This window comes from Bemisia tabaci, chromosome 8 (genome assembly GCF_918797505.1).
Source record: "Bemisia tabaci chromosome 8, PGI_BMITA_v3".
Classification (NCBI taxonomy): Eukaryota; Metazoa; Arthropoda; class Insecta; order Hemiptera; family Aleyrodidae; genus Bemisia; species Bemisia tabaci.
Window position 1 is genome coordinate 4511369 of NC_092800.1, and position 23916 is coordinate 4535284.

At 38.5% G+C, this 23916-nt stretch overlaps 1 protein-coding gene across 2 annotated transcripts in view; it reads right to left on the reverse strand.

The window, feature by feature from the left end:
• Positions 1-4604: 4604 nt before the first annotated feature.
• Positions 4605-23916, reverse strand: part of Scr (Sex combs reduced) — a 71694-nt gene continuing 52382 nt past the window's right edge. For both annotated transcript variants that reach the window (XM_019052877.2, XM_019052876.2), the window contains one exon: positions 4605-9369. In XM_019052877.2, the coding sequence (XP_018908422.2) occupies positions 9077-9369 (293 nt within the window). In that variant the 3' untranslated portion in view covers positions 4605-9076. The remainder of the gene's footprint in view (positions 9370-23916) is intronic.

Below are 23916 nucleotides of genomic sequence, written 5' to 3' on the forward strand. Positions count from 1 at the left end.
GCTTTTGTCATATTTATTCTTTGGACGAAATGACTTGCATTCATGAATACAGAACGTTTTTGCCGTCATGTACATACAACTTGCACTTTCAACTGAAGTCAGTTTCTTTCACAAGCAAAATTCCGTGGCCGTAACAAAATTTAGGTAACTTGAATCTTACTTTTTTACCTACCTTTATCATCATGGTTATTCTTTTCCATTTGTGTAAGAAAATAAGACTTTCTTTACGTTCTGATCAAAATTCCCGTCTGCTCTTCTTTGTATTGCTTTAGAAGTGGTGGAGTCCTGGGAGAAGGTAGCACGTCTCCAAAATTTCTCACTTAACATTTAATTGCACAATAAAGAGTTTCAATATCAGAAGATGCAATGATCTTTGTAAAGCTTAAAAGAATGATTGCTTTTAATTTGAATCAATTCCTTTTATGCATTTTCACACCATCAATGAATGAATGCTTTGACGACTCCATAAAACCAACGATTAGGATGTCATGAGGATGTCATTATTCGTGTTCATTTCCTTACAAATGACATTATTTTTAAATCTGTCTCAATTTTGTCTGGGCGTTCACAGTTTTTAATTTCAATTTCAATCAGAGAACAAATTAAGAATTCATGCGTTTTCATATTAAATTAATGTTAGTCGTTAACCATGTGATACGGTTTATTGAGGAAAATGAATCATGTACAGATACCACTTTGTGTGATGATAGTAATATGAGCAATAACACCTCACGTAATAGTAATGTTAGTCAATCATTTCTCAGAGATGTGACTACTCTAAGCCTCTGAGGTGTGCAGTTCTGTCGGAACGAGCATATTTCATTGCATATATTGCAGGCGCTTTTTCTGATAAGTCGGATTCACAGCTTTCACACAGCTACAATAGGCAAGCAAAACGCGTCAGCAATTTTCATGCAGAACATACCTCATTTTGAAGATATCTAGAATCAATTTCTTATTTACAAATTCTTTTTTGTAGTTTCCAAGCATGAGCCAAGCCAATTCAAGCTTTACACTCTGCAAAAAAATCCTGAGTTGACCTTAGCCAAGTGAATGGTCAGTCGAATTCTGTCAATAGGGTCAGAGCTTTGCGATAACTCGATGGATCTGCCATTTAAACCCATGGAGAAGAATCGATGAACAGGATGTTCGCAACGAACACCTTAATAATCGATTCTTTACCATAGCTTCAAAGGGGGCAATTTCGATGATCGATCACTCACGACCCGCCACTGGATGAGGTGATCCCAACATGAAGGTTTTACGAGGAGGGAATCCATCGAATGGTAAAAAAATGGTAATTTCGTCGCACTTTTAAGAAAGTTTGAACGAAAGAGGATTCTTTCTTATGAATTAAAATGTCTTATTTTAACCAAACAACACTGCACATTAATAAAATAGGGGAACAATCTCTCCATCCTAGACTCGGATCGTTCTTTAGACAATAATTGGAAAAAGGGCTTGGACAATTTCAAGAAGCGTTGCCACCCTCTCATTCAGGCAAATTCCACACCCAGATAGGTATCTAAAATGACGCCTAGTGAAAGAGCGAAGGATTGATAGTATATGATAGCCTTGCTCTTTGGAAGAACCTGGTATAAGCACTCGGATGTTGTCAAATTTTCTCAGATAAAAATGAATTTTTGAGAAAACTTACGTATATTTCTCCTCGAAATTTTCAACCACATTAGACAAAATTGCAAATAAAATTCCCTGAGAAAGTTGATAGATAAAACTCCACACATTTTTGAGGAAATCCTTGTTTTATCGAAAGAATTCAGGCAACATGCGAATGTTTATACGGCGGACCGAAGCGTTTAAGTATTGAACTTTGATGGGATATTAAGTAAGGCTTTCACCTCTCGCGAGAGCGTTATTCCTTAGCCTGTCGTGGGACGCACGCTCCTCTTGCTTGAAGTGCTAACAACCGGGTCTGGTCAACATAGCAATAGCACATAATAACTTAAGCTCTGGGGTCACGAGCCAGCGATGCATTTTACGTGAAAATCGTACGTTTTAATTCCAAGCGAGGCTCTCGGGAAACTTCATACCGATCGAGAGAAAGGCTCAAAAGCAAAATAAGAAGTCGCAATGGAAAATTTGCAGGTGTATGCAATTTTGTTAATTCCATGTTTAAAATGAAACTGCTGAGAACACTGAGCATAGGGATATCCTTGGTTTCTAAATTGAACAATTAATCGAGGAAATATGACAGAATAACTTAATTTGCCAAAATACATGTATTTAAATGGAAAATGCCTCCAGATGACGTCACAAGGCGGCAAATTTTCTCACTTTTAAATCTATTTTCTATTTTTATTTAATAATCTACTTTAATTTCCCAGTTCAGAAAAAAATTATGAAAAATACAGCGAGATCAGTTTATCAAGCACTCTCAGATGAAGCGATAAAATTTTTGTGTGCAAATTCTCCGTTATCCCTAACACAGAATGGGCAGTGTTAAGTGGACCAAAAATTTTGAGAAGCATAGAATACAAAGACTTCCTCTTTGATCATCAATCGGTTGTTTTTTATTTGGACCGCGTATATCAAAAAGGAACCAACCCGAATTTTCGAAAAAATTGAGTCAAGAATGTTTTCGAGTTCCACTACTCGTATATTTTTTCCTGCCAAAAACTGAAAGTCGAAAGACAAAAATTAGTTTGTGAAAAGAGAGGTTAAAATCTATTTTCTACATTGAGTCTAATAGTGGAATACAGCTTCAAACCTCTTTTTCTCAGTTTCAACTAACTGGGTTGGTTACTTTCTGATAAATTCGATCCATTTTATGCTACCACTTCAGAAAGATGGACCGAAAAATGACATGAATTCGACATTTTTTTACAGTCAAATTGAAACTTTTAAAGCTTATTTAACGTAAAACCTTAAAAATTGGAAGTTTTGCACCGGTTTTTTCCGTGACAGATTTAATCTTTAAGGTAAGCTCTGCAACACTTCGCGTATCGAAACAGTCGTCTATCGAAATAATTTATGTGCAACGCCAGCGTTTTATGCGAATCATGCGGATCTTTGACTTACTTTTCTGGTCTTGAGAATGTTGAATGTGGATTTTTTCATAGAAATAAGAATATTTTGAGGGCGTTGGAGGACAAGGCGCATAAGTGCAGTTTTTGAAAGAATTGAGATATTAATGCTTTTAAGAAAAACTAGTCTTTATGCATATTTTGTGAAAAACTCGCTCCCAAGTTCCAATTTTTAAGCATCAAATAGTCAGTTTGAACTTTTTTTCCGCTATAGGGATCCATGTAATTTTGAAACTTTAAACACGAATTTCTCGCAGTAGCAAAAACTGTTTTTATGCGCCTTGTCCTCCAAACCCTTCATTTCTCATACTTGAATTTCTCGATGAGAGTAATGATCTTTAACATGTTTGTGGAGAAGGACTGGAAATAATATTCGAGTAACATGAGGACATCACTTCTTCCAGAAAATGAGAGGTCTGCTGGTTGGAAGCGGTTGTTAGAATTCCCTGTTAAATCCTTGTGAAGGAACTTTTAAGTCAATCACATATTTAATGCATGTTTTATTATGGCATTTCCGAAATTTTCATTTTGTATCCGAACAATATACTTGATTGAGTTTGCTAACTAACTATCCTTAGTTCAATTTTGTCACCTGATTCATACGAAAATTCTGTCAATTTCAAACAAAGAGAGCAGAATTGAATCTACAACTGATTCCTTTTTTACAACATTGAAATAGTCCCTCCACTGATTTCAGAATGTGTTTCCACTTTCACGTGGGTCCTGGAGAGCACATGGTAATATGGACGCCAAAAGCTCATCTCAAAAGGTAGTTATGTCCTTATCAGTGGCGTGGCGTGCTTTGCGATATATCGATTGATCGGCCATTAAAACCTATGGAAAAGTATCGATAAACAGAGTGTTCGCAGGGAACACCTTAATAATCGATTATTTACCACAGCTTCAAATGGGGGAATATCGATAGATCGCAGAACACGCCACGCCACTGGAGTAATAATGTATATTTAACTTGAGAAAAGAACCAGAATCCATGTACATTTATATCGTTACTTGTTGGTAAATTAACGAAAAGACCGCTTCTTTACTTCCAACTAGATTCTTACTTGCTCCATGGGACCCATCGATGCGTAAACTTTTTATCTTGTAAAATATTATGTCGTCTAAGTGCTTTTTTCTACACGTAGGTACGTCTTTAAGGGTAATAGCTCTACAGGAGACATGAATCTGTTATAAAACTAGATACTGGGATTCAATTAAAGAGAGAGGAACCAGACTTACAAATAACGGAAGTAAGATAAGAGAAAAAAAATTCTCATTATGAATACTTTTAAATTAGCCCCAAGAGCTGAAAAAATTTGGAATTTTGTAAACTAATCTAAATTTTTGGTTTCCAATTTCATTTCTAAATCTTTGTAAATGTAACAGGAATTCGTATATTTTTTACCTTTTCTACTTTCAAATTTAATTTATTTATAAGTATCTATTTTTGTTACAAATAAATAATGATGTGTTCATTCTTACTGGGAGCTTTTCTTTTTGACCAAGTGGTGTGTGGTTGAAAAATAACATTCTGATATGGAAAAGAGGAGAACCAGCGGATCGTTTTTGCACAAAATTTTAATGCTGTAAATTTTACACATTTTAACATACATTTATAAATATAACAAACAATAAATAAATGAAATATTATGTACAATTATGGGCTCAGCTGTAAACTCGCACTTCGTATTAGTAACTGTGAATACGACAAAACGAATTAATATATTTTCTTTCACCAACATGCGAGTAACAGACATTTTGGTGATGAAATGGGGATAGAAATAATGTTTGAAGAGATCTAGGCAATTTTGATGTTATTACGCAAATACAACATTGAAATTTGAATATTGTATTTTTTGTAGGATTTTTATTCATTACTGATCATAAATAAAAGAATTATTTGTTCGCAGGAATCCTCTGTGATTTTAGATCCCCTTGTAATTCCATCAAAAAAGTCTGGAAACTGCCTATGAAGGTAAGAAATGTCTATTTGAAGTGATATAAAACAGATTTAAAGTAAATTTGGAGCATTTTTCAGTACGAGTATTGAGGATTTGTTTCAAAGGTGTGGATTCTCGAAGATAGAGAAAAAGTGAAGCTGAACTTACAAAATAAAATGACGGAAAAATGAAAATGGAAACAGCGTATCTACTTAGAGCGAACAACTTTAGATCTCTGGTTATATCAACGAATAATAAGAGTAGAGTAGAATTTTAAATGATCTTCGAGTGTTTCTGGTAGAGTATTCTTTTACAATGTACATACATACATACATAAATACATAAAATAATACATATAAAATATTCATTCATCCTGCGCTGAAACTCCTAGGACTTATTAAAGCCGTTATTTACAAAATATATTTTGAACATTTTAAGTATTTACATTACACTTACAATTTTAAAGTATAATTAATCATCACAAAAAGAGGGGGTAGAATGTTAGCATTAACAGCCGCGCTTTAAGCCTTGCTTAAAGAAAAATAAATTCCAACGTTTCCTAACTTTCTCAAATTTACCGATAAGTATTTCAAACTTACAATCTTAAATTCTAATATTGCACACAACGCACATAAAATAATAGAAATTTGAGCTTTGAAATTTCACATGAACGTCAACCATAATAATCACAACACTTTCGACGAATCTTTTTTTTCATGTATGTAGTGAAGAGCTAGTTAAATTGTTGACGTTTAATATAGCACGGATTGGCTTTCGCTCATTTTTTGTTTTTCAATGTAACTTTCAAAACCGAGGTGGGTCAATAAAATAATAAAAGAATGAATTCAAGTGGAATACATAAAGTGTTTCATGGATGATCACGATAAGAAAGTTTTCAGTATAGTTTCAATGTTGATGAAACACCGTTTGGCTTATAAAATATTGTGAAATTTTAACAATTTTTCATTTGTTATTTAGATTTATCTAGCTTTTTATTTGCGCCGTGGTAAAAAAAGGAAAAAAAGAGTAAATCCAATACTAATACTCAATATTGAAGAAAATATAATTCAGAAAAAAATCAAGCTGTTTCGACATCGGATATAAAAATATTGAGAGAGAAAACCTTTTGAATTTCGATATCACTTCGGTAGTTGACTGTACGGGCTCCAAATACTAGTGTCGAGGTGGCTAAATCAATGTTTTAGAATATTTCGCATTCGCTTAGTTTTGTTTTAATCCTGATGTCAAAGCAATAACAAGATTTTCTCGTTCTAAGGCAGGATTTAATTGATTTTGAATACAGATGAACCGACAATGATGCCTTAGATTTATTATGCACTAATAGTATAAATTCGACGCATTATTTATAACCGTTTTCAACGGATAAGGAGAGAGCATTTAATAACCCTTGCAAAAGCTATTTTAGCTTTCTTACTTAATTAAATCTAATAGGAATTTATTAGCATTAAGTATCCTCTCTGGACATAGCAATTAAAACTAAAATTTCGTTCATTTTGAGGAACTTTGGGATTAAGTAAGATACCGATGCACTTGAGACTCTAGACAATTTATAAGTAGGTAAATAATCATTTTTCAACGCTAAGAGCTTTCATAACTTAGGCCGTTGACATTCTATCATAAAAATTGAAACTTAATTTAAAATTGGCAAGAAATTTTTACTTCTACATGAAAACGGTGAACAATCACGAGTATTTTTCTTTCGGTTTATTATCAATGTGGTAAACTTTGGGTCCTTAAAAAGCCACGGAATCAATTTTGAAATAAGTGCTGTTATAGAGATTAGTGGCGTGAAACTAGCTTAGTTTGTGCTAGCAACTACAATTTCGATGTCAGGAGCGGTGTTTTGAATTGTATTCAACACATAGCAAATTGGGCGTCAGAAATATCTGCTCCTGCAATTAAAGGGCCCTCCTAAGCGTAAAGTACTTGTTCCGTTTCACTTGTTTATCTGAGAGTTACCGGTGTTTTTTAAGTAGCTCTATGATACAGCCATGTAATACTGCGTGAACCCTTTGCTGATAAGTTTCATTCACATTCTTATCTATTTAAATTTTACAACTCCTCTGGCTATGAATTTTGCGAGAGATCGCTTGCGAAAACATCGAAAATGAATATATGGAAATTACTTGCAATTATTAGTCATATTCATGACTGGAAGAGATTTTTTGCTCTGCTAGATTTAATCCTAGTTCTGTTTGGGCACGCATCTGTCGCGCTGATATTAATGATCGTGTTTTTAGAAAACAAGTCATGATTTTACGAGCCAAAATCAATATTCACAGTTGTGGGAATTAAAAATAGAAATAATAATAAAAACAACAATAAAAATAACACAAAACCTAATAAAATTCAAATAAATGATTAACTATTAAATCATACTCAAGCCTTCCTAAAGAAAGTCGTTAAGAATAATAAAAATAAAATAGATAAAATAAAAAATAAATAAAAGAACTGACTTGCTAGACCGAGTTTTTACTTCGATCTAATTTCTCTTTAGGTTTCATTTACCCGACAAACGAATTTTTTAATGTCCGCAGAAGTTTAAGTCCCTTTTGTTATATACGGTCACATGATGTGAATATGAGAAGAGGAAAATTTCAGATGAGAAAACTGCACAACGAAAACCAGTCAACTGTTCTTATCGCAATTAAAATTTCCTGGATTAATCTCTTCACATAATAGCTAACTGTAATTAATGAGAGAAAAATAGCGCTGGCAACAAATTCCTTTAATTTGGCAAGTTCTTGCACGAACGACTCACCAAACATCCATATCGCTAGGAGATCATCTTTCTTTAAAAAAACCAAACTATTATGACGTAATTTCTGGTATATTGCACCAGTAGATGCAATTAATACAGATCCAAGTCAACAGTGGCGTGGCGTGAATTGCGATGTATCGATTATTATGCCATTTAAAACTGTGCTAAAGAATCGATTATTAAGGTGTTCGCTGCGAACACCCTATTAATCGATCCTTTTCCATAGGTTTAAATGGCAGATCAATCGATATATCGCAAAGCACGCCACGCCACTGCAAGCCAAACGAATGGGGCGAAGGGCCTACTATTTTAAAATTATGTTTATAGTGCTTGCTATGAGTGAGACATTCCAAATTTTGACTGAGCATGATACATTGTAGTAGAGTAGTAAAATGGTGGTGAAATTGATACACATTCATGAGTGATCAACTTAAATCATCGATTTCTCGCTATTATGAACATGGGGCATCCCAATTTGCAAGAGAGAACCAAAATTGAACTGAGAACTTGCTAAATATTAAACTTTTCAGCGAACCCAAAAACGCAAAGCTCAGTGTGCCAAGTTTGTTTAAAGTTGATTGTTGAATTTCATTCTCAAAATTGGGTTTTGAAAGAAGTACGCTTGTCGCTTATGTGCTTTTACTCATGCAAAATGTATACAGCCACGAAGTAAAAAAAAACATTTTTTTCTTCAGCGTACTACTTCATGGGATGTGCGTCATATCTAGACCCAAGATAGCTCCATCCAGCCTAAGATGACAGCCAATTGAACCGCGTTCAGCAGAAAGGACACAAGCCACATTAGCTATTCCCAAATTTAACGGAGCAATTTGATTTTTTACATGAGCATGTTTTTGCGGATTCCTTTGAAAATTTTAAGGAAAATGCCTCTTACTTTGCAAAAAATTCACTGAAATTTGCACACAAATTCGCACAAACATTTTTAAGTAAGATATTAAATTGCCCGATCAAATTTGGCGATAGCTGACGTGGCTTGGTTCCTTTATGCTTCACGCGGTCCAATTAGGAATGGATCCTGCAATGTCCATACTCTACTTAGTAAGTTACTCTAGATATACGTGGCTTGCCAGACCAATCACAGACGTAGAATAATACGATATTCCAGATGAAACTGTCCCATGGTCACAGCCACATGAACAAGAAATCTTAAGCCAATCGCCCCGGCTATCGCAGTCCGCTGCGACGAAGCGGGAATTCTTTGGAAAAAACTACCTAAATGCAGTACTAGCCTATCTCTTTTGCCGAGAAAACTAAGCCTTGGCGCGAGAGTTAGACTAGTAATACGAATCTCAGGTGGCCAGATGCGTGAATTGATACGGGTTCCCGTAGGGCTGGGACATGTGGTAGTGGTAGGGTATGACGTTCATGCTCGCCATCTTGTGCTCCTTCTTCCACTTCATGCGCCGATTCTGGAACCATATTTTGATTTGCCGTTCCGTCAGACAGAGGGCGTGCGCGATCTCTATCCGCCGTCGCCTCGTTAGGTATCGGTTGAAGTGGAATTCTTTCTCTAGTTCTAGCGTTTGGTATCTCGTGTACGACGTTCGCTGTCGCTTCGTTTCCCCGTTCGCGTTCACCGTGCCTGCAACAGAAAATTGAGGATATTTTGAGAAACTTGGCAAACCATCGGAAACACAAAAAATTTTACTCTTAAATTAATGACAATATTAACCTTATTGCGGTGCCCGACAGGCACTTAGAATATCAGATATCGAAGCCCTGGGCAGGGCCGGATTTACCTACTTGCCGCCCATGTGCCGCCCCCTTCTCATTCGTTTTGAAACATCAATAAAAACCATCAAATGAGCGTGCCAGCGGGGTTGGAGTGCATAAGACGCGTTTATTCGAGTTGGAAACATTTTTTGGGAAAGCCCTGTCAACACTACTAGCAAAAATTCGCCGAACTTTGCGCGAACGTTAAGTTTCGTAAACCTATCTCTGCGTGGACAAGGCCTTCCATTCATAGGAAATAAACGAAAAAATTATGAAAGAACAAACATAAATGTGGTTTAATGATTTTAACTTCCGCCGCCGCGCCGCGCAGACCGCACCGTGTTTGGAGCAATGCGTGAAGTATTCCGACAGTTTAGTAGGCGCTGTGAGCTTCACGCCGACGACCGCTGCTGAACACACTGTGTTTGACGCAAGCGTGAAGTATTCACGCAGTCTTGTAGGCGCTATGCGTTGCACGCTGACCGCACTGTGTTTGATGCAATGCGTGAAGTATTCGTGAAGTCTTGTAGGAATGTAGGCGCTAATATGTGTTACATGCCGACCGCCGCGCCGATTTTCCGCAGTTTTTCGGCTTTTCCGGAAAATGCACATGGCGAATTTGGTGGGAAATATCAAATTCGGATTCAGCGACGAAAAATACACAGGAATCATCTTTAACCTCTTTTGACCTCCTATGGCTTCCTATGGTGTAGTGGTTGTAGCGCTTGCTCCATAATCGGGAGATCCCGGGTTCGATTCCTGGCCAGGCGACCCGAGTTTGATGGTCTCAAACAATGGTTGCCTGGGGCTGGTTCAGTAGGGACGGAGAAGGGATGGGACTTAAAGCGTGGGATTAGCCCTTGTGGGCTATTTGAAGTAGTTAAAAAAAAAAAAAAAAAAAAAACGCCCGAGAGGACGCGACACAAGACTCTTGTGTCAAGTTGGAAGGCACCGCGACAATGCAGGCTGGGGAGGGCAAGATGGTGGAGCGAGCGAGGTTGTTGCATAGGTATGTTTCGAGAGAAAACACTAAATGTTTACACTGGGTAAGGAGCATCGGGCAGGGAGGATTGATATCAGCAGTCACTCAAGAGAGGCGAATATTAATGCCAAGTGTCTACCGCCGTCTGCCGTGTACCGTCTCGTCGGTCGCCCGGCCACGGACTCGTAACTTCCAAGACCGTTGCCAGATCGCGCCACCCTCTCCTTAAAGTGCCAATATTGCGGAGACGTAAGCGCTTTTTACACGGTCAAGGAAGAACGTCAAAGGTCGGCACTCATTCGGTTTCATAGGCGGTTCTAGCTCTTCGTGCCTGCGGGTGCCGAGTTCAAAACCACGTGTAGGGCGCGTGAATAGGAGATCATTGGGAGGGGGAGGGAGCAGTGTGACACACCCCCCCTCCCATCGAGAGGGGAGCACAAGGGTCTCCCCCAAGACATTTTGAAAATTGAACTCACGGATATTATTTTAATGTAATTTTTATTTTTCATTTTTCCCCCACAATAATAACTTAAATCGCGATCAAGAACAAACTTCTCCTAGGGACTCCCAAAATTCTTCACTTTCGGCTACCTACTTGTGGCTGTTTTCCTTCATTTGAATTAGTATGCAATTTGTGCGTTTAGGGAGTTTGAATAGTTGTATCACGCAATTCACTCTTGATGTTCGCCGTTTTCAGTCTAGAAAATTCTGGATAATCCGAAGATGAGTCGTCTATCAATGGAAAAATATGCTACGGAATTGAAATCCGTCTCGGTTATGAATCAGTTATTAAAATAAGAAGCTCTCAATGGATGTGAAGTATAAAGAACAAACAGATAAAAGGAAAACATCATGAGAGAAAAAGGAATTTGCCTTTTAAAATACGTTATTTTCATATCATGCAGGCTAAAAATAGCATCGATATGATCAAAGGCGAAAAATTTCCGCCGATCCGTCTCTACGCATTTTTATTTGAGGTTAGCCGTAGTGACTTTGGCGTTAGTCACTTCGTCGTCCCCCGGACGAAGGAACGTAACTTTATTCCAAGGTTGCCGAATGGACTCAAAAAATAACTTATTTTACACAAATATACACCGAAAAAAATAATATGCTGTTTTAGCATCTAGGATGTCAAAAATGTGTCTGGTGATCCCAAGATGCTGTCTTTACTGCCCCCGCAGTTGAATTTGCATTCACAGGATGTAAAATTAACTGCGGGGGGCTGTGAAGGCAGCATCTTGGGATCACCAGACACATTTTTGACATCCTAGATGCTAAAACAGCATATTATTTTTTTCGGTGTACCTATGCAATTTTTATTCTAAACTTTTTTGATTTTTTCATGGAAAAATCAGGGAAAATATCAGTCATAAATGCCCAAGATTTCTTGTTTAATGTGCAATTCGCGAGGGATCTTTAGCAACATTGAAATGGAGTTACGTTCTTGCGTGAGGCAGACGACAAATTGTTTATTTACCTCTGAAAATCACCTCCAAAAAAAGGTGACATCTTCTTTTCTGACGTACGACCGAAATGTGATGTAAAGGTACCCGTTGGGACGTTCTCGACGGAAAAATATGCAATTTAAATCCCGGGAGTCAAACAATCGGATACTCAAGTTCATTCACGTAAGATGGTTACGGAGACGCCATAAATTATTTAGAGGATCGTGGACTTGAAACATGAAAACAATCCCCTTTCCCGGTTGCGTTTCCTCGGGCTGACCTTGAAAACGCGTCGGAAAAATCCTGGCCACCGACCGGGTCCACTTCATCTTCCTCGCATCGGGTTTGATGGAGTGCGCGTCCCGTCATCTATGACAGGATATTGAAGAGCGGGTTACGTCATTTCTGGACGCGTCCAGAACACCGATGGAACGCGCGGGTTGCGTCCTCTCCTTTGAAGGGGCCGTGAGAATGCTCACGAAGCATACTCGCTTATGTCAGCCCAGCATGCACTGGTAAAAAAAACCTCTTGGTTCAAGAGTGCAGTTTCTTGTCGCCGGATTTAAGAGTCTGGACTCTTGTTTCAAGCGGATTTTGAATTGAATCAATGCAAAATCCGCTTGAAACAAGAGTTTAAGACTTGTCGCCGGAGTTAAGAGTCTGGACTCTTGTTTCAAGCGGATTTTGAATTGAATCAATGCAAAATCCGCTTGAAACAAGAGTTTAAGACTTGTCGCCGGAGTTAAGAGTCTGGACTCTTGTTTCAAGCGGATTTTGAATTAAATCAATGCAAAATCCGCTTGAAACAAGAGTCCAGACTCTTAAATCCGGCGAAAAGAAACTGCACTCTTAAGTCAATGCACCGCGGTATTCGTCCAAGAGGTTTTTTTTACCAGTGTGAGATTTAATTACTGAGTTTTCAAGGAACAAAAAGTATTACAATCCCAACTATACTCCTAGCTGATTTTGGTGGCAGATATTAGAGTAGTTGCAGAAGCCAGAGGTATGGATAAGTCAGCTGAAATAGTGGCCGGATCAACCATACCTATAGCTGGTGCCCTCACAATCAGCATAAGAGTGGTTGGATTCACAAGACCGCTGGCTGGTGCCTTTACACTTCTAGCTAGTGCACCTACTTTAATGGCTGGGGCCAAAATCAGCTTGATGCTTAGTTCGGATTGTGCTATTTTATTTTTTCAGTGCTTTGTAAAATTTTGCTACTGGTTTTCTCTTAAACAAACAAAAAGTTCCAAAGTTGAGGCCGTAATAGAGGGGATGTTTCAGGCTATCCTGAGATTCCACTTCTATAACTGGCCCATTTTTTTAATAAATGCGAGGTGAAGATACCAAAACTCTGCAAGAGGCAGATATGGTTTCACGATTATAAGATATAATGGAAAAAGCCGATTCCTTGCGCAAAATTTTTCAAAATACCTCTCAAAGTTTGTTTACATGTCTACATGTTAATTTTTCAAACGGCCCTGAATGTTTGCTGTCTTGTGAACTGCGACTTCATCGACGGAAGTTTTAAAGTATTCCTGTGAGATATCCACAGGAGAAGAACAACGAGGCAAAAACCCCCGATCTAACTGAGCAAAAAAAAATTCAGCCATCAAATCCCAAAAATAAGTTTTTTTTCATGCGTGACCATTTTATTAGTCATAATCAGCAATTAAGATTTGATATACCGCGGGTCTAAAAAAAAATTTATAACTTTGGTGAGGAAATAAATTATCGCTCTTTGAGACCCACGAAAAGATCTAAATAAATTATGGCCTGGCAAACGGAGAGGCCGACCTACATTTTCGAGTTGGAGGGGAAACACAGAACCAAACGCGAGTTGGAAGAATAGATTCCATGGCCTGGATAGTACTCAAAAGAATAACCAAAACTAACACACTGATAAAAATACTTGTGTTCATGTGTTACTTCTGCAACCAGAAGACCTCTAGTTTATATATGAAGTGGAACACAAACCAACACAAATTTTGTGTTTTCTGAGTTTACATTTTCCCGTGTTTACTGACTTCATTTGCGTTGATCAATTATGTTAACACATAATTCCATTTTGACGATGTCGATCGGATGCAGTCCTACTCGTGTACGTTCGATGGGTGAGAGTATTATCTGATTCAAAGTAAGGCATGCGAGGTTCACACGCAACGTCTTGCTAATACCTCAGGACGAATGGAAAAGAAATAAGAATGGAATAGACCTAAAAGGTCAGAAAAGCCTTTTTTGAGATGAACATGACTATTAGCTCAGAATATTGCGATAATCCTTTCGAACTAATCATGACGAGTACTTCTAAAAAATAAAATCGGGGTGGAAATTTAGTGACATTGCAATCGGGAAACATCATCGTTTCCCGCACGAAGGATCGCAACTCCACTCCAATGTTGCAAAATTGACTCAAAAATTAATTTTTTTACGAGAATATACCTGCATATATCACATTGAAAGTTCGTCTAATTTTCTCATGAGGCCCGAGGACAAAATGTGTGAGATTTTCAGTTAGAAATCCTCCAAATTCTAGTTAAAATTCATTTTCGCAGAAAAATCTGTCAACATTAAAACATAGTTACGTCCTTTCGTGACGGAAACGACGTTATGACGTCATTTTTCTCGCAAAGAAACGTAACTGCACTTCAATCATTACAGCCAAATTTCTTCTCGCAACTTGCATTTTTACCAGGAGAATCGTGGGCATTTTTAACTGAAAATTTCATCGAATTTTCCTCCGATCCCACGCTAAAATCATATAAATTATGGACACATTTTACACAGGTATATTCTTGTCAAAAATGTTATTGTTTTATTCACTTTTGCAACCTTGCAATGGTGTTAAGTTCCCTCGACGGAAAACGACGATGTGTCCCTGGTTCCACATTGATTCAGCACCTGATCGCGAAACCGTGCTGATGACGTCACCCAATTCGAAATCAGCGATGACGTCAGTGAAGACTCGAAGTTGTTTTTGCACTGAGACATAACCACGTCAAAAAACTAGAGCTTGCGTGACGCATGACGCGACGGGCGGTTTGGTGGACGGGAACCTGGCTCGGACATGTTGATGCCAAAATTTGGGGCGTGCAGTTCAAGCGCTACTCCCCCGAGGAGTGGGCTATAGTGACACTCGCCATGACTGCATCAACTTCTCGTGTTTGACTAATGACGGAGCCCCGGCGAGATGACGTAGATATCAGAATTGTCCCCGGCTCTAATCCTCGCTCCTAATCGCTCATAGCCGCACCCGGTTGCAACATCTTGCCGCACGCGCCAAAACAAAGGGGGGCATTTTGTCGGGGGCGAGAGGTCACGTCGGACATATTACAGAACCGTCAAATCGTTTTACCGGTTGTGTTCAAGCCGTCGATATTTTGAGAGACTGAAACGGACTAAATTTGGAAAGGAGGAATTACAATACCTGGCTTAATTTCGAAACAACGTATGCACCATCAGTTTACCGAAGCACATAAGTGTTTTTCAGATTAGCCACAAATTGTACATTCGGTTCCTAATTACAAAATGCTGTCCAAATGTAGGCAATCCAATTTCTACAAGAAATAAAAATTCTACAAAATTTCTAAATTCGAAAAGTTCGAGCCGAATCGGGATTACGAAGATGGGATTTTGTCGTTTTAGGGGGGAACATTTCCAAACTTTTTACCCTGCCACGTTCAGTGCTAAACATTTTCGATTTGAAATTCAAATATGTGGTTTCAGGACATTTTGTCAACGATTTTTTGTCCAGTAGTTTACGCCCACACGTAAAATAAGCAACGGTGACTTGGTTCAAACGTTATATTTTAGTCGGTATGTAAAATTATATTGACAATAAATAGGAATGAGAAATTGAGAGAGAAGGAGGTATTGTTATGGTTGCTCATTTTCTAAATGACATGTTTTACTTTCTCCTTTTGAATCATCTTTTTAAATTGTCATTGGAAAGTATTTGGTTTTATTTCTATCCTTAAAATATTCGATGTACAATGTACCTTATATGTGTGCAGGTACTTTTTTTTATATTTTTTTAATTTTTTCTTTGCGAAATTATTCCTTCATTTTCAAAAAAACATTTATATTTTTAAAACGTGACAAATATTTGTGAAACCTTTTCCAAGCGACACTAATCTCAATAAGCCGCAATTGTGCCGACAGAAACTGCAAAAATGAATAAAAGAGGAAAAAAACCAAGAAGCACGCAATCTTTAGCTTTAACCCATCTGTACATCGATCTTTTAGAGTCAAATACGTCAAATTTTGAGCGTTTGGTTGCGCGTACACCTCGCTGCAGCACAATAAAAGCACAAAATGTAAAGAAAAAATTAAAGTGCTTTGTAAATCATTAAATTTGACTCGGAACCACCAATATTTAAAAAACACAAATTATATTATTATTCTCCTTTGATAAATTGATACATATTTTTTCCCATCAATTTAAATGAGAATAATCAATGCAGAGTGTGCAAACATTTCAAAATCATGAGTTAAAAAATGCTGACTATGCGAGTATAAATATTAAAGCCTAACAGAGCGGAGCGGCGTGCTGCCCGCGCGAGAGGCTCACTGGCGCCTACAAACCTAAGTGGATACTTCACGCATTGCACAATGCTTGAAGTATCCACTTAGGTTTGTAGGCGCCAATGCGCGTTTCGCGCTGGCCGGCCGCCCGCCGTGCGGCGGCGCTTGAAGCAACTATGTCACAACAGACGTGCTGCACAGTATTATACGAAATTGAACGTATTAAAAATGACAGGCATCCTTTAAAAGTATAGATCTTTCCTCGCAAAATAAATCAAGATACTTATCGTACACTGGGAAAATCTATGAGCCTTTAGCTGAGGCAAATATAGAGGTTTAACCGGTTCAGGTATAACAAGGTGGGAAAATCTTGAAAGATAATTAAGTTCTGTTACACCAAAGAGGTGTGGAGAGTTTTAGTGAATTTTGTCTCATGGAATAGACGCTCCCCGATTTTTACCAAAACTCTCAACTATATATTATTTTCCGTTGGACCAAACAGACAAAACAAAAAAACAAGCAAACCCTCATTCTTCCAAGACATTTTACATTTTCATCCAAAAACGTCGTGAGCAATTGTCGTTTGTATTTATATGTGGGCCAATTAACTTTGGGTCTCAACTGGCACGTGGACCAAAACTCCCGTGCCGAAAAAACGCGTGGACGTAAATTACTGGAAAAAACAGGAGCGCGGACAAAAAATCGTTGACGAAATGTCCTATAACCAAATATGTTAATTAAATCGCTAAAAAGTCTATGAAGCAAAATTGAATTATTCCACTGAAAATGTTCATCTCCATACATGTAATTTCTGCGTAATAGTAGCTCAAAAAAACGCATACTTTTGATGAAAGAAAACACCTATAGGATTGATAATTACATTGGCATCCGCTTTAGAAACTTTTAAGATCTTGAATGAGCGAGAGGACTTTCTTCATTACAATTCCATCTTAAAAACTACTTCCATTTTGCGCACACTGCAAAAGCTGTAAGTGCTATTTTATGTACAGCACTTAAATATTACTAACTATATTACTTTATGTATATATTATTCTACCTCTCCTTCTCTGTTGCTAATAACTATTAAATATCTTCACTTCATCTATTGATTTAATATATTTAAGTGCTGTTTTATGCACAGCACTTAAATATTACCATGTGGTTACCTCGAGGTTTTCTATTGCGCTACTGAGCATTGCCTCAGTAGCGCAATAGAAAACATCACACCTTTTTATACAGACTTCCCTGCCATTCACGCGAAGAAGGTGAGTCTCAGGGGATTAGTGGTGGCCCCGCGTTGGCTAACCAATCCGCAAATCATGGCAGACACCTCGGACCTGAGGCCATATTCCTGCCGAGTCATCCGGCTAACAAGATTTGGGAGGCGCCTCCAGCCTCCACCGGCCATCTCCAACCATCATCCTCGCAGCCATGCTCCCGGATCCTCCCGCAAACAAAACCGCCTAAGTACCGTATAAATCCTGAACACAGATACACTGTTTTTGCTTCTGGTCTCGAGGTGGCGACTGAGGGGCTCCGTCAGGTCAGATTTTTTCGCTGCCGCGGAGTACGGCGACTCGCGTCGATTAGTGCCTCGAATATGCAAGCAGCGATGCCGATTATTGCCCGAAATTCGTATTTTTGTATGGGTTATTAAATAGGATTCTGGGATTAGCGATGGCGGCAACGGTGTATGCAAATCACCGCATACAGCTTTCTTGGTCACGCCCAGCCTGGTCGTATCATACACGGTTCGATGTTCGATTAGTTTGCTGCCCTCTCCGACGCACAGTCGACGGAAGCCGGAGCTTTGCGGTGCTCGAAAATCAACCGGAAAATTGATGACGTGCGTGTAAATTTTGGTCTTTAAAATATACTTTTCAAGGACTAATGGAGCATTTGCACGCGCAAAGTTGTACTGCTTCATTCGAAAGTGCTTAAAGCGCTGATTTCTCAATATTTTTCAGATTTTTTTTTTTTCTGATGAGGGAAATAGTTTAGACGTAAACTCACAAGTGAAAAACTTCACCGCCTGGTGACTTCATCTGGCGGCATTCTCTATTTAAACACACGTATTTTAGCATAATAGATAATTTCGTCTTATTTCCTCCAATTATTGTTCAATTTTTGAAATGTGGGGATCCTCGTGTGCAGTTCGCGCAGTATAGCCTCCACTTAAACACGAAATTCATCAAATTTCAGAAACCTGCAAATTCTCCATTTCCTTTGAGAAAATCCGACCTTAATGGAGAATTTGCAGGTGTCTGAAATTTGATGAATTTCGTGTTTGAGTGGACGCTACCAAGTGAGCTAAACACGATGATATCCTTGATTCATAAATTGAACAATTATTGGAGGAGATATGACAAAATGATGTAATCTGCTAAAATACATGCGTTTAAATGGGAAATGCCGCTCGATGACGTCACTAGGTGGCGCATTTTTTCACTTTTAAATCTATTTTTATACTATTTCCCATAGCCGGAAAAAATTCTAAAAAATACTGCAAAATCAGCTCTTCAGGCACTTTCAGGTGAAGCAATGAAAAATTTGCGTGCAAATTCTCCATTCACCACAATCCGCACAGAAAAAAATGGATGGTGCTGACGACAGAACCTTTTGTTCATACGGCTCCCACAGTTTCTTTGTTACACTTACAGAACTTTTGGTCGTGGGAACAGAGTACTCTGTTCCCACGACAGAAGTTCTGTTCTCACAACAGAAAAGTTCTGTTAGTGTAACAAAGAAACTGTGGGAGCCGTATGAACAAAAGGTTCTGTCGTCAGCACCATCCATTTTTTTCTGTGCGTTTGGACTCCATTTAGCAATACAGAAAAACAATTTTTGACTCATTCTTAAAAAAACCTATAATGTCCATGGGAAACGAATGGCACATATGTTGTTTTTGAGATGAGCCAGAAATTGTAGTTCCTAATTACAAATTTAGATAGTCAATTTTCCCCACAGTGCGTCAAACACTGAATTTTCCCTGGAATGAATGCATCACCTGGTCCCACGTGCGGTGTGACCCCACCAGCGTTTCGATCCGATTCGCATTCGTAGCCTCAGTTTGCGGTCCGATGGGCGTAACTGCAATTTCAGGTGGACCCTCAAGTCCTTATAAATGCGTGTTCTCCGGGGCTCACTTCAAAATTGAGTTTCGTTCTACTATCAACTGCAGCGTCTTCGAACTAACGTATGAACTTAACTACAAATTTAGATGAGCCCTGAGGTCCTTATAACTCTCTGTCCTCTGGAGTTCACTTAGAATTGAGTTACAGCCCTACGTCATCCGCAGCGGGCCCAAATATTCCGGGCCCGAGTGAAAATGAGAGCAAACAGTGCTGCCGTGGCAAGGAAAAACGCCGTATGAACATTCGAAAGTTGCCAAATTTCCTCCGATGAAATGTTCATTTTTGAAGAGTGTTATGGATATTTTTTCTTGAAATTTTAAGGTAATTTAGATTTGATCACGAATAAAATTCTCTAAAAATCGTAGGAAAATATTCACAAATTCCCCAGGAAATTAGCGTTTTATGGAGGGTAATTTGGCAGCGTCTAAGGGCTCATAAGGCGTTTTTCCTTAGTGCGGCAGAGTGGGAAACTGTTTTTTTGGCCGCGACACGGGATGGGATTGATCGTGCCGAGTGTGGAGACGCCGGTTGGGGACGAACTCCGGTGCGTTGCGTGCCAACAGTTAAATATCAAACAAAAATAAAGCAAATCTTGACGTTAAAAGAATTAGGTGTTTTTTCTGTGTTTGCCGACCAACTTTACCGGCAATTAATTATTCCGGGCGATTAATCGCTTTTCTCCTCGGTGTCATCCGAGCGCTCGCGATCATCGGACAAATACGCTCTGGACCTGTGTAACCTGTGACGCTCTCCCTGTTCCCCCTTTCTTTCCTTCCTTCTTTCTTTAGTAATTATTCTTATCTCATAGTGCTTTCGTCAAAATGCACTGAAAAAAAAATTCTCGGCGTTTTTATCAAGGTCCGTTGGTGCCTTTACCATCTCACTTTTTTTACCACTTATCGGTAATTTTACCAAGACAGACTGGTAGGCTTACCTAAAAACCGGTATTTGTACTGTTTTTTTTCAGGTAAGACTACCACTTTTATTGGTAATCGATTCCCGGTAACTTTGCCATTTTATCTCGGTAATTCTACCACAGTCGATAAAAAATATCGGCGTTTTTACCGGGGATCAGTAAAATTACCGAGAAAGTCAATAATTTTACCGAGATTTCTCGGTAAAATTACCAATTCCATAAATGGTAATTTTACCAAGAAAAAACTGGGATCAAATAGAACCCTGAATTCTTGGTAATTTTACCCTTTTCTTATTAAATACACCGAGATTTTTTTTCAGTACGAATTTCGGAACTGTTGAGATTTTTCTGCATTTTCCCTTGAACTTTTGAAATTCGCGAAATGTTCCGGATCTTTTGCATTTTACGGGACTTTCTCGGAATTTTGGAAAAAATCTGAAAAAAATTCCGAAAATTTGACGGTCGCACGGAGTGGGAGGAATTGGAACAAAAAAGTTCCGAACCCCGGAACTTTTGACGGACACGGAATGGGAGCCCTGAGTTACGGGGTCAAAAATGGATGGACGCTTCGGGAGGTTCTAAAAATGTTTCAGACTTCTGGGTTTTAAAGGTTAAGACTGATTGTAAGTCTCAGATATCTGAGAAATCATTCGTAAGAGTCTTTAAGATGAGAGTAGGTACAGGGAATATTTTTGTGAGGTTCTCTCTTCTTTCCTTTCTAATGGTTTTTATCTCACAGTACTTACATCAAAAAGTCGGCCAAAAGTTTCGGGGTCAAAAATGGATGAACGGTTCAGGGAAGTTCTAAAAATGTATCAGGATTCTGGGTTTTAAAGGTTTAGGCTGAGCTTCAGAGATCTGAGAAATCATGTATAAGAGTCTTAAAATAAAAGTAGCCAGGCAACTACTTGGACAACTGCTGCAAATCAAAAGAACCTAAGCGGCTCAGAAATCCTATACGCACAGCTAGTTTGCATTTAATTTATTTGCACATAGCTCACAGCTTGACATAAATATGTTCAATTGAGAATATTATCTTCTCTCAACGTTATATTTTCTCTCGTCATCAACGCTCGAGCCACGTCTTGGATCAAGTGTCGCAAACGTTGATTGAGGGGCTTAGAGACAAGGCGCATAATGCAATTTTTGAAAAAACCGAGGTATCCACGAAATCAACTAAAACTAGTTCGAAAGTATATTCTGCGAAAAATTAACGACTAAAATCCAACTTTCATGCATCAACAAGTGAGTTTAAATTTCCTTTTTGCCACAAGGCTCCATGTAATTTTAAAACTGTAAACAAGTATTTCTTGGACACTGGGAAAAAAACACATTGGATCCAGGTGCGGTGGCGTTTGCGGACGTGGCGTTTGCGGATTCTAAGAATCGGGTGGCGTTTGCGGATTCTCATATTTTGACGGTGGCGATTGCGGACAGGCGGAACAGGGCCGGTGGCCTTTGCGGACCAGAGAATTTCGGCGGTGGCGATTGCGGACGGAGGGGTAGGCACCTACATATGCTGCCCCCCACCCCTGCACTGTATATTAAAGAGAAAAATTACTGGGGAGGCTCTGGATTCCTTTTCGTGGATGTAGAATGAAAAAAATATTTGTATTAAACATTAGTATTATTATTATATTAGTATAAAAACATATGAGCAGTGAACATACAGTAAATTTTTAAAAAAAGGCATATCAGAAATCGCAAGAAACTGAAAAATCGTCAATTTCAGTCCATTTTTAGGATGAAAAACATGTTGTAAATTCTAGTCCAAAATTACTGAAAGTCAAAAAATTAAAATATGTTTCCATTTTTCGTATGTAATTTTTTAGCTTTCAGTAATTTTGGATTAGAATTTACAACATGTTTTTCATCCTAAAAATGGACTGAAACTGACGATTTTTCAGTTTCTTGCGATTTCTGATATGCCTTTTCTTAAAAATTTACTGTACGTTCAATTCTCATATGTTTTTATACTAATATAAAACTAATGTTTTCTACATCCACGAAAAGGAATCCAGAGCCTCTCCGGTAATTTTTCTCTTTAATATACAGCGCAGGGGTGGGGGGCAGCATATGTAGGTGCCTACCCCTCCGTCCGCAATCGCCACCGCCGAAATTCTCTGGTCCGCAAAGTCCACCGGCCCTGTTCCGCCTGTCCGCAATCGCCACCGTCAAAATATGAGAATCCGCAAACGCCACCCGATTCTTAGAATCCGCAAACGCCACGTCCGCAAACGCCACCGCACCTTGGATCCAGACTCTTGAAAACATTGACAAGAAAAAATACTCTTGATTCAATCAGATTTTTGCTTGAATCAAAACGACATCCGCTCAAATTAAGAGGCGTGGTTCTTGATTTAAGGAAAAATCCGATTGAATCAAGCGTATATTTTCTTGTCGATGTTTTTAAGAGTCTGGACTCTAGATCCAATGTGTTTTTTTTTTTTCCAGTGGAATATAGGAAAAACTGCACTTATGCGCCTCGTCCGCCAAGCCTCTCGACTGGTGTCTTGCAAGTCCTGCAAATATTTTAAAAATGTAGAAGCGAATTTCAATGCGTCATAAAAACTGAAATCATCGCGGTTTGTCAGCACCATGAAGTGAGTTGTCGCAATTAAGGATCAGGTTCATCCATGACCTTCCAGCCATAGCAAGCATGTAACCAATGGTGCTAGTCCCGCCTTCCGCCTGTCAACAAGGAACGACTTCAGACTCAGCCGGCCAAGATTTTGTTAAATGTGTTGTTAGAACCTAATTCAATTTTAATTGTAGTTCCAAAGGATTTTCAATCGGACGTTAGGCATAGTTGCCTGTTCGAATAACGTTGAATTTTTCGAGTTATCTTTACCAAAGGCAACCACCGATTTTAGAAATACGGCAAGGTATTTTTGAAAGCTACTTTTAAAAGTCCGCCAGGGTATTTCAGGATCCTCATAAAGTTTAAGAGGGTATTTTCGACCTATTTAAATTATTGCGTAGTGACTGTCTTATGGTTGGAATAAATTTTGCAAATAGGAACTACCATCTCTGAGTCTCCCTCATCTTCAAGGTATCTGGATCCGCCCAAGACATCAACTTTAATTATTTGGCTCCCAAAAGGATGGATCTCGTTTATGGAACATGATATCCAATGATAAAAATTTACACAGCGAGTAACACGGCGAATTTTCACATGAATACACCGAAACGTTTCGGCTGAAAACTCAGCCCTCCTCAGTTGGATAAAAACAGTAAAACATTTTAAAAATCTAAAAACTTAGTACTTGGCTGTATACCTTTCAACATTAACTTTAACGTATTGGCTGGAAAACAACTTTTTTCTCGCTTTGAAAGGTACAACCAAGGACTAAGGTTTTAGATTTTAAAAATTTTTTACTGTTTTTATCCAACTGAAGAGGGTTAAACGTTTTGG